Source organism: Lutra lutra, chromosome 4 (genome assembly GCF_902655055.1).
Source record: "Lutra lutra chromosome 4, mLutLut1.2, whole genome shotgun sequence".
NCBI lineage: Eukaryota > Metazoa > Chordata > Mammalia > Carnivora > Mustelidae > Lutra > Lutra lutra.
The window spans coordinates 116,835,320-116,847,693 of NC_062281.1; the positions used below are offsets into that span (position 1 = coordinate 116,835,320).

Here is a 12,374-nt window from a genome sequence, read left to right on the forward strand (position 1 = left end):
GAAAATGAATGATACTGTTTTTTTTTTAAAGATTTTATTTATTTATTTGATAGAGATCACAAGTGGTCAGAGAGGCAGGCAGAGAGAGAGGAGGAAGCAGGCTCCCCGCTGAGCAGAGAGCCTGATGTGGGCTGATCCCAGGACCCTGAGACCCTGACCTGAGCCGAAGGCAGAGGCTTTAACCCACTGAGCCACCCAGGCGCCCGATGAATGAAATTCTGACACATGCTATAACACGGATGAACCCTGAAGATATTATCATGCTAAGTGAAATAAGCTAGACACAAAAGGACAACTACTGTGTGACTCCACTTACAGGAATTCCCTAGAACAGTCATATCCATAAAGTAGAATAGTAACTACCAGGGGCTGGGGGGAGGGGAGATGAGGAGTTACTTTTTAATGGGTATAGAGTTTCTATTTGTTATGATGAAAGAGTCCTGGGGATGGTTAGTGGTGACCATTGCACAACACTGTAAATGAACTTAGTGCCACTGAACTGTGTACTTAAAAATGGTTGAGAGCACATTTTAGGGGCACCTGGGTGGCTCAGTGGGTTAAGCCACTGCCTTCGGCTCAGGTCATGATCCCAGGTCCTGGGTTCGAGCCCCGCATCGGGCTTTCTGCTCAGCAGGGAGCCTGCTTCCTCCTCTCTCTCTGCCTACTTATGATTTCTCTCTGTCGAATAAATAAATAAAATCTTTAAAAAAAAAAAAAAAGAGAGAGCACATTTTATGTTGTGTACATTTTGCCACAATAAAAAAAAATTTAATGGATGAAAGGGTAAATTTTATGTTACAGATATTTTACCACAATAAAAAAAAGAATGAGTTTCTGAGAACCTGGGTGACTCGGTCAGTTGGGCGGCTGACTCTTGATTTCAGCTCAGGTCATGATTTCAGGGTCATGAGATCCAGCCTGCTATTGGGCTCCACACTCACTGTGGAGCCTGCTTCAGGATTCTCTTTCTCACTCTCCCTCTGCCCCATCCCACCTCTGTCTCTTGCTCTCTCTCGTTCTCAAATAAACAAATCTTATTTTTAAAAAAATGAGCTTCTAAAAAAGGTTGAGAATTACTAGCCTACCACATAACTGATTTATAATAAAATACCACATCATATGCATATCAGTGTTAGAGAAATAAACTACAGGGAATGATTTTTCCAGAAAAATGAACTGTCCCTTTTTCTGAGAAATTATTTTAAATAATCTTTTTGATGGACTTCCTATGCAGTTACCTATTACCTTTTCCTATGAAACCGAACACTGTGAGTATTCCTGATAATTCAATTTCCTGTGAAACTGAAGGCAATGAATATTCCTGACAGACTTCTTCCTAAGCAATTACCTACTTACTACCTTTTCCTGTAAAATTGAGTGTAGTGAATACTTCTGATTATAATAATTTTACTTTGCTATAATAGTGATATCCTGAGCTCTTAAAGTTCAGAGCTTTTAATTAAATGATCCCCTACTACTATGCTTTAAGGAATGTCAGCCACATACACTGTCTTCTGTTCCTAACTGTTCCTTGTGGTTTTCACTGGTAGCCAATACTTCTCCATACTATTTGTTGCAATATGCCAGGAAACCCAAAAACCAAATATATGATAATCTGTAGACATAATAACTAGACTTAAGAGATATCCACAGGCATTCTCTTTAATGCTCAAACATCTTAGATTCAGCATTAACTTTACCCACATGGCTTTTGGTAATGTTGGACAAACTTCCAATTATGATATCAGTCCTGTAAGCCAGCAATAGTTTTTCTATAGTAAAGATTTTTAAAAATGTTTTTATTCCCCCAGGTTAAATTAAGACTAAAAGATAAGGGTAACTTTCACTGAAAAGAAGTTCTTAATAACTGTATTATTGAGGTTCCTGGACACTTTTTAACTACTGGACAGAGTAGTTCTAAAGAAGTGGTATCTAGTGGGCTCTAGACTTGGGAGACAGCCTACATGGTAGGAATCTGTTAATAATCATCAAGATTTTCTGATCTGAACTACTCATAGTCATAACCGACATATATCCTAATGGTAACCCTTGGGTCTGGGAGTGTCTTACGAATATACAAAAATACTCCTCTTTCTTTTTCATTTTAATTGGGTCTGCCATAGTCCCATTTGATTAAGAGACTAGACTGAATCAGCATCACTCTTCACCGAGCATGAGATATTACCCAGTGCTACTGTGCTGCTCTCCCACTGTTTCCAGTGACAGCAGAGTCTATATTTGGTTTGTTTAGGGACAGAGCCTCCTGCACAGTCAAAACAATACCTAACTCTAATTTTTTTGAACTTAAACTAAAATTATATTGAATGTTTAAATATTCATTTCCCACTAGAGATTACATTACAATCAACTATATCTTCTGTGGCTTTTCTGAGACAGACTTTATTTGCAAAAGATTTTTTTGTAAGTCATAACAACAACGAAAAGTAGATTTCTAAGTATTTCAAAGACTTACATTTTAAAAGAATTTTGTGGATTCAGAGACTAAGTCAAACCTTACAGTTATTTTACAATATTAGACTAGCTTTTCATTTCACATTTTAAATCTAAGCTCATATACAGTCATTTAATAACTTACTTCAAAATTAAGGTCTCGGATCAAAATATCTCCATTTGGCGTTGCTAAAGGAACATGATCAAATCTACAGAAGAAATCGATAAAAAATTATAATTTTACATTAAACATTAAGCAAACATAGCTGAAAGAGAATGCCATTACATGGTTTAACAAATGTTTATGGTGCCAAAGAACTTTTCCTACACATACTTTATAATGTTATCAGCATTGATGATTTCTCCAGCACCAGGTATCAAGGGAATGACTTGTGCTCCTTCTTCAATACCTTAAGTGGAAAATAAGTATTAGAGCATCACAGGACATCAGCCAAAACTTAAACTATGGGACCTAGTGCATTCATATTTACCCCTTTCCTGTTGCGAGACCATTGTGCGCTCATATTTGCCTTGATTTAAATCCTTTAATACTTGCATTAATTCTGTAATCCGAGCAGTAAAACTGAAATTAAAAAAAAAAGTCATAATGAAAACTCCAAAGGCCATCATATCTTTTACTATTATTTTTGCTACTTATTTGAGATGTAACTGACATATAACATTGTGTAAGTTCAAAACTTTTATTCAAACTTAACTGAAATTCCTAAAAATTATAATTTAGTTTAAATGAAATAACCTAAAAGAAGTTTCTTCGTCATAAAGTATGAGTGATAGTGTATGCATGCTTTATTATCATGTTTCAGTAGGACAGCAGGATGAGGATAAGGGAAGAGGATTCATAGGCTCTCCACCTCAAGAGATAATTACTTCATTAACAGGTGAGTCAAGAAGATTGTTTGCCACTAGAATTTAAAGGTTTCTAGTAGGCACTACACAAGGACTTGTACTAGTTAGTACCCTCCACAGACATAGGAAGTATGGACCAAGTTCCTCCTGGAGTGAGTGATAGCCAAGTATAAAGTTAGTCTTTTTGTGTGAGGAAGGCATTACACATATGCCAAATGCCTGCTACCTCCCTGCAAACATGGAAGAATATGGAAGATTCCTCTCTTTCCTACTCCGAAATTGGAGAAAAGTTGAAGTGTTCTTAATATGAGATAGAAATCACTGAAGCAACAGAAAGAAATCAACACTGATGCCAAGACATCGAGGAAATAAAAATAACATGATGGTCAAAGAGAAAGCAATCTGCATCAAAGAAGCAAAAGAGAAATTTTCTGTGAAAATCAAGCAGATACCTCCTGAAGGAAAAGAAGCACCCCATTTACCATGAACCGTAAAGGCATAAGAGAAGTTATTAACAACTAGGAAGAATGTCTACAGTCTCAAGAAAGAGAGACTCCTCATAGTAGTTGACAATCTCCTCCATTTTGCCATGAAGACTTAAATTGCCATAGAAAAGGAGGAATAAAGAAGAAATATGTGGATAAGTCACAGGTCTGGGAAGGATCTGAAATGATCCAATATCTTTAGATGTACTTTTTACATTATGGTGTTCTTTAATGCCATACCAAAGCCCTTTATATTAGAGTTTAAAATACTGAAATACTTAATTCCATATTATGCTCTAAGAACAATTTTACTAGACAGAATGACCACATTTGCAATTGCATCTACAGATACCACAAAGTGACTTTTCACTTTTTTCCCCATTAAAGGCAACTTCATCTTTATCTTTTGCTAGGTCGTCAGTTTCAAAAACCTAAGAGGAAGAAAATACAGTGGAGGACAAAAAAGTTCAAATACAAAAATTCTATTCATTAACTTAATTTCCCAGAATTCAGAACAGACTGCCATGACTTAACATTTTCTAACTTACTAAATACTACTGTCCATGGAGCAGACAGCTTGAGAACCATTAACCTGGCTGAAGACTCAAAACAGCTCTTAAGGAAACAAGAAAAACTCAGAGAAAAATCTCCCTTAATTTGTCTATCAAAATCAGCTTGCAGGAATAAGAAATGGGGCTTCCATTGCCCCTTATCTTAACCTCAACTGGGCACAATCATTAAGTATAACATATTCTTAAAACTTATTTTCTGCAATTGCTTAGTATTACTAATCTTACTTACCCAGCCAATCTAGTCATTTCACGGCCAGCCAAAACTATCCGACCCAGAGCTTGAGACATTCGCAAAAGCATTCTTCCACTTTGGTAGTAATCCTTAAATAGAAATAAATATTAGTTTTCACTTGTATTTCTAAGACTAAAAACTACCTTTTATTTGTTTTTATATTTAAATTTCAATTTATTATGACTATGACTACTAATACTTTACCTCTAGAAGTTCTGAATGTGTACTCTTGAGATGTCGAGGATGAGACAAATCTAGGAAAGGACGACTTACAACGAGGTAACCAACAACAGTGGCAAGATCTGAAACAAAACCATTAAGATTTAAACATTAATAATACTTCACTTTCTCCATAAATTTCATTCCACTATCTCTTTGAAAGCATACTTACATTTGGCAACTATGCTATCAATGAAGCCCATAGAAAACCGAAACAAAATGAAATTATGGAGATGCTCCACCTGGCAGAAAACAAAAATAATAAAATATATATTATGTGTGTACATAAAAAAATGAATCTACCCTGAAAATAAAAAGAACTGCATGAGCTATTTATTCCACAAATACTTACTGAAAATTCTTTAAAAATGTATAATTTACTGATTCCACAAATACTGTCTGATTTCTGATTATACTGTACATTACATTTCATGTACAATACTTATCACAGAGCAGATGCCAAATACTTCATGAAACCATTTTTTTTTTTTTAAGAATTTATTTATTTAGTTGACAGAGAGATCACAAGTAGTCAGAGAGGCAGGCAGAGAGAGAGAGGAGGAAGCAGGCTCTCCGCAGGCAGAGCCCGATGTGGGACTCGATCCCAGGACTCTGAGATCATGACCTGAGTCAAAGGCAGAGGCTTAACCCAATGAGCCACCCAGGTGCCCCCATGAAACCATTTTTATGCAAACAGAATGGAAATTACATATAAATGTTAATGTGGTATCATTTGTATATAATACTGTATTCACAATATTATCAGATACATACTTGCATTAAAAATGGTCAATAATCAAAACAACAATAACACAGAAGGATGAGCTAATTTAGGTAAAACACTAGAGTCTAGATTGGCACTCAGTGCTTTGCTTTAGCTGGAGACATCTGGTCTATGTTTTCCTTAAGAATCTTACTATACTCGATCTGAAGCAAGTGCTAATGTCATCAAGGCTGTACAGCCCTAGTCTGCAGCTTTAATCGAGCACACTCTACCTCAAAATTACAAGTCTAAAAATATTTTATATTCTGCCTTTTCAGTGTTCTCAACTTTTGCATCTATCAGGTTATTCAAGGCCCTGCACGATCTGGCACTGGGTTCTATCATAAACTTCATCTGCTTCCATGTTCCTTCTCACTGAGCTCCAGAATTACTAGTTCCTCAAACTGCCTTAAGGCTTTCCTCTTGTTGTTCTCTCCATCAGGAATACTGTTGCTGTCCCAGACAGTTTTATTTTGTGACTAACTCCCTCATTCCATGTGGGTTTCTGATTAAATGTCACCTCAAGAAAAGACCTTCTCGCCATCCTACCCAAAATAGCTAGGTAACCACTCCATCACACTGTGTACCATGTCATCCCATTTTATTTTTGATCATAGAATTCATGACTACCCAAAAGCATATAAAATAGCCAGTTGTTATTTACTGTCTCCCCCACTAAAATGTGAGTTTTCTGAGTACGGGATGGCTTCCTCTTCCTATCTTTTGCAAAAGTACAATGACTGAAACATTAATCAGTGAATGCCATTTGTTACATGCTGTGCTCAATGCTGGAGATACAACGAACAAAACAGAAAAGGTCTCTGAGTTCATGAAGTATACATTTTAATGAAACAGACAAACTAGGAAACAAATAAGATAACTAATAAATTGCAATACATATTTTAAGGAAACAGATTATTAAATTGGGAACTGGAGGAAGCCATTTCAGACAGACTAACCAAAGAAAAGCAAGGCCACAGTAAGTTGTTAACTTTGGGGCTAAAATCTAAAGGATAAGAGTAAGTAAGCCATGTAAAGAGTGAGCTGATATAACAGCAGATCCCTGGAAAATTACCTTAAATGCATTTTCTCAGCACTATCAAAATTCAGTCATATTAAATCTAAATAACACAAAAAATTCAAAGTCTAAAATAATTCTTTTTTTAAAAAAAAAGATTTACTTATTTATTTGAGAGAGAGAGAGAGAGAGACAGAGAGAACTTAAGCATATGTGAGGTAGGGAGGGACGGAGGGAGAGAAACTTCAAGCAGACTTCCTCTTGAACACGAGCCCCGGTGTGCTGCTCAGTCCCACAACCTATGAGATCATGACCTAAGCCAAAACCAACAGTTGGATGTTCAACCAACTGAGCCATCCAGGCGCCCTGAAATAATTTAAAATGTCTACTTCTTTAAGCTTTTTAAGTCACCTTAATATAGATTTAATTTCACAAGCTTCCACTAAAATGTAAGCTCCTTGGAGGCAGGATTTTGTACGTTATGTCCACCACTATTATTACTAGCACCTGGAATAAGCAAAGGCATCTAGATGGCACTCAGTATCTTTTAAATGAAGTAATAAAATTACTTGAATTTTCCAAATGGCAAGAAAATAAAAACTGATATATGTATAGTTTTTACAAGAAACAATGTTTTTAACTCTAAATTAAGGGTCAATAAACTGGCCCACAAACCAAATCCAGCCTGCCATTTATTTTTATAAAAAAGTATTACTGGAACATAGCTACACCTACTTATTTACAAAGAGTATACGCCTTTTAAAAAAATTAATATATAATGTATTATTGGTTCCAGGGGTACAGGTCTGTGATTCATCAGTCTTACACAATTCACAGAACTCACCATAGCATATACCCTCCCCAATGTCCATCACCCAATCTCCCCATTCCTCCCATCCCTCCCCTCCAGCAACCCTCAGTTTGTTTCCTGAGATTAAGAGTCTCTTACGGTTTGTCTCCCTCTCTATTTTCATCTTGTGTCATTTTTCCCTCTCTTCCCCTATGATCCTGTTTTCTTTCTCAAATCCCTCATATCAGGGAGATTATATAATAACTGTCTTTCTCTGACTGACTTATTTCACTTAGCATACTACCCTCTAGTTCCATCCATGTTGCTGCAAGGGGCAAGATTTCAATTTATTTTTTTTTAAGATTTTATTTATTTATTTGACAGACAGAGATCACAAGTGGGCAGAGAGGCAGGCAAAGAGAGAGGGGGAAGCAAGCTCCCCGCTAAGCAGAGAGCCCGATGCAGGGCTTGATCTCAGGTCCCTGGGATCATGACCTGAGCCGAAAGCAGAGGCTTTAACCCACTGAGCCACCTAGGTGCCCCAAGATTTCAATTTTTTGATGGCTGAATAGTATTCCATTGTGTGTATATATATAGACACATCACATCTTCTTTATCCATTCATCTGTAGATGGACATCTAGGCTCTTACCATGGTTTGGCTATTGTGGACATTGTTCCTATAAACATTCAGGTGCATGTGCCTCTTCGGATCACTACATTTCACTACATTTGTATCTTTAGGGTAAATACCCAGTAGTGTGATTGCTGGGTCGTAGGGTAGCTCTATTTTCAACTTTTTGAGGAACCTTCACATGCTCTTTTCCAGAGTGGCTGCACCACCTTGCATTCCCACCAACAGTGTAGGAGGGTTCCCCTTTCTCCGCATCCTCGCCAGCATCTGTCATTTCCTGACTTGTTAATTTTAGCCATTCTGACTGGTGTGAGGTGGTATCTCATTGTGGTTTTGATTTGTAGTTCCCTGATGCTGAGTAATGTGTAGCACTTTTGCATATGTCTGTGGGCCATCTGGATGTCTTCTTTGCAGAAATGTCTGTTCATGTCTTCTGCCCATTTCTTGATTGGATTATTTGTCCTTTCCATGTTGAGTTTGATAAGTTCTTTACAGATTTTGAATACTAGCCTTTTATCTGATATGTCATTTGCAAATATCTTCTCCCATTCTGTCAGCTGTCTTTTGGTTTTGTTAACTATTTCTTTTGCTGTGCAAAAACTTTTTATCTTGATGAAGTCCCAATAGTTCATTTTTGCCTTTGCTTCCCTTGGAGTATATGGCTACTTTTGAGTGTCAATACAGACGATAAGGTCTGAAAAGTCTGAACTACATATGTACTCTTTTGTCTTTTATAGAAATAGTTTGCTGACCCCTACTGTAAATAATAAATATAACCATCATAGTATCTTCAAGAATGCTACAGAAACAAAAGAATTTATCACTAAATAAAACTCCTAAACAACCTCTAAAAATACACTGACTTTTATTTTAAAAAATCAACCTATTTTTATAACTGGGCAGCTTAATATACTGGCATGATAGTTTTTATTCTTTTATTTTTTATAGTTATAGTTAGTTAAAAATAAATAGTTACTTAAAATAGTTACTTAAAAATAGTATATTTTTAATAGTTACTTAAAAATAAATATCTTAGAGGGGCACCTGGGTGGCTCAGTGGGTTAGGGCCTCTGCCTTCGGCTAGGGTCGTGATCCCAGGGTCCTGGGATCAAGCCCCGCATCACGCTCTCTGCTTGGCGGGGAGCCTGCTTCCTCCTCTCTCTCTCTGCCTGCCTCTCTGCCTACTTGTGATCTCTGAGTGTCAAGTAAATAAATAAAATCTTTAAAAAAAAAAATCTTAGAGATTAGAGATTGAAGATATATATACCTATATAGATAGATACAGATATACATCAGCAAATGCCAAGAAAAAAAAAATCTTTCCCTAAATACATGAGTCTCAAGCATGCTACCTTACCAGCTTTCGGAAGACTGAGTGGATTGTCTGCTTTTCTCTCTTATTCCCATTGTAAAAGGCAATTTCTTCACTATTAAAGAAAACAATTTAGTAATTAATTTCGATATTACTGGTGCCTGAAAAATAATTGAAATACAGTATTTGATGACTGAATATTTAAATATTAATATAAATATATTTATATGTTTATATATATAACATATATATAAACATTAAATAAATATAAAAGACACTTAAGACTGTAAGCTTAGTGGGTGCGTCTGGCCACAGTCCTATACTTGAGAGCCTGCTCCTTGCCTGACTGATTAGAGAGCAAAGAAATACACACCTAAACTGGATCAGAGACTGAACAGGAGCCACATGTTGCATATGCCATATATAGCTGGAAAAGATGTGCTGGGCTAGTTCTCAGAAAATTAATTTAATTTCTTTAATAAGAAATAAGGAGGTTGCTATGATGTATAGGAAGGCAGGGCTGGGACAGCCATTATAGATGACAAATGGAATATAGACCCTATAGAAGGGAGAGGAGAAAACAACAGCTAATAGAAGCTATGGAGTGATTCCATGACATACAGCCTTTGAAAGACAGAAAAGCAAACCAAATACAAATGACTTCACAGTGCCAGCTTCTAGGAGCCCTGGCTGCACAGTCGTTCTTATGCTGGGAATCTCACCATATCCTCACAACAACCCCCCTTTTCTTGAGCTGGCCTGAATGAGTCCATAAGGGCCACAAGAATCGTGACTAGAAGAAAAGGGGCATTCTTACAGATGAAGACACTGTAGTTAAGAAAAGTCTGTCAAAGTCTTACAGCTAGCAAGTCAAGCAGCTAAGACTAGAACTCATATCTGACTCTAAAGTCTAGCCATTCCACTCCCAATTCAGTACAATGTAAAAAATCCCAGAAAAATAACTCTTACAGCAGAGAAAAGTAAAGATTCGCACAGGAGTCTATAGGGTACAGTTAAAAAGCCTTCGATAAACACCCAATCTTCAAAGTCTATTTTTTCCCCTTAAAAATGTATGTGAATTTTATATTCTACTCCAAAATATATCTGCATCTTTTCCATTACAAAAACAAGGTAGCTCTTACCTCAACCCTTTCAAACAAAATTAACTTTGTATAAAGATGAATCATGTTTGACCTGTGTTTCACTATTTCCTTGACACAATAACACAGAGACCCAGGGTATCACAATTCCGGTTTAACAAATAATTCTATACCTATATTACTTTTCTTACTTCCTTCTACCCCCTCTGCATGTTTAAGCCCATGGAAGATGAGAAAAGCTTTCTACCTCCTTCTCATTTTAGCCCCAATCTAAAGCCTGGAAGGGCAAAAGTAACCCAGAATACTATGGCTGCCTATCCATCACTGTTTCTCTTCCACAACCTTCTTATGTAAGAGAACTCGACTTTTCTTAGTTACCCGTTTATCCCTTTCTGTGCACCAAAGGGTTTAGGAATGGCCTCAACCCCATCTATAAGGAATGATGAGTTCCATTTGGTCTAAGCCAATCACTAGGCTGTGATTTCTTCAGGCAAGGGCAAGTGATCATTCGGGCCAAAGAGAGGTGAAACAAAGTCAAGGGTGGGGCTTCTGGGAAAGTTTCCCTGCTCTCCTGAAGAAATGGCCTGTTTTTATTTCTGGGCTTTTTACAGAGGAGGAGGGCTGGTGAGATCTGAAACTGCTTTTACTATCTTGTGATCATAAGAAAAATTAGGCTGAGGAAAGCAGCAACATACAAAGGAGGGTTGAGCCAAGAGAACATCAAAGGACCAGAGCCCTGATCATGTTGTACCTGGAATGGGGCTACCTTAAGAGTTCTTATATCAAGTAGTAAATGTCCTTATTGTTATTGCTACCTAAATCAGGGTTTTCTGTTTCTTGCAAAAGAAAGCATTCTAGCCGACAGCATCTTTCATTCACTTGGCAGATCACCTCTCCACTTAACCAACAATCCATTCCTCCGCCTCCCTAGGGCACTGAACTCTATTTAAAACTGGTACCATTTTAGCAATATAAGGAAACAAAGGAAAAAGGAACTGTTAAAAAAGTAATCTTCTAAGTAATTCTGTAAATGCTTTAGGGTCTACATAAAGATTAGGACCCTCAAAATGACTTAAAGTTTACAGATAAATACGTGAGAAAATTTACTGAGTACCTACTACATATCAAAACTTAGGCTGGAAGCTTTGTATGTATTTCATATTTAATACTTATGATAGTCCTATATTCTCTATTACAAACAAGAAAAGTAAAGCTATAACTAACTTGCCAGAAGTCATATAATATATAATTGATAAGAAGAGGAGGCAGATTTTGAAACTAATCTGGCTGGCTCCAGAGCCTAATACTTCTTCTTCCTATTTTGGAAACTATCAGGAAAATAGGTAGACACACGTGCAGAAAGACTGAATTACTGAGCATACAGTCTCAAAATAAAAGCATTTGTGGATAAACTGAGACAGAATTTTCTTTGAAGAAATATTATAAGTAAACTTGAATTTGAATGTATTTTGAGTGTGTTTAAAGTGAAATTAACAGAAAATTAATCAATAAAAGAGATGAGGAGGTGAACCAGGGATACTACACAATTAAGAAAAAGAAATGTTGAGGATTACTACTTTATAAAACTGGTATTTTTTATAATGTATTATTCAAAAGAGGTAAATAAACAAACAATTTTGGTAACTGTCTCCCAGACTTTTTGGAGTTAACTTATATGACATCAATATCCATAAAAACAGTTTTAGTACAGCTAAATTTAACACATTTCTTCTTACCTGTTTGTGATGAGCCGGGAATTAACGAACCTATACTCTCCCTCATACTTTTGCTCAGTTATTGTCATCTTACCAATGGGTCTTCTAAGTCGAGTTAGGAGTAGCCCAGAAATAATCAAGTAGGCCATCATACTTGTTGGGCCCTATTATTATTGGAAGAGAATATAGGATATCATAATAAATTCACTGGATGCAA

The 12,374-nt window shown here is 36.5% G+C and overlaps 1 protein-coding gene across 4 annotated transcripts in view; it reads right to left on the minus strand.

Moving 5' to 3' along the window:
* ABCD3 (ATP binding cassette subfamily D member 3) overlaps window positions 1–12,374 on the minus strand; it is an 80,333-nt gene that overhangs the window by 18,040 nt on the left and 49,919 nt on the right. For all 4 annotated transcript variants that reach the window (XM_047726222.1, XM_047726221.1, XM_047726224.1 and 1 more), the window contains 8 exons: window positions 12,179–12,321; window positions 9,388–9,457; window positions 4,999–5,068; window positions 4,812–4,909; window positions 4,605–4,696; window positions 2,943–3,034; window positions 2,786–2,861; window positions 2,597–2,660 (listed from right to left, as the gene is read on the minus strand). In XM_047726222.1, coding sequence (XP_047582178.1) covers window positions 2,597–2,660; window positions 2,786–2,861; window positions 2,943–3,034; window positions 4,605–4,696; window positions 4,812–4,909; window positions 4,999–5,068; window positions 9,388–9,457; window positions 12,179–12,321 — 705 coding nt within the window. The remainder of the gene's footprint in view (window positions 1–2,596; window positions 2,661–2,785; window positions 2,862–2,942; window positions 3,035–4,604; window positions 4,697–4,811; window positions 4,910–4,998; window positions 5,069–9,387; window positions 9,458–12,178; window positions 12,322–12,374) is intronic.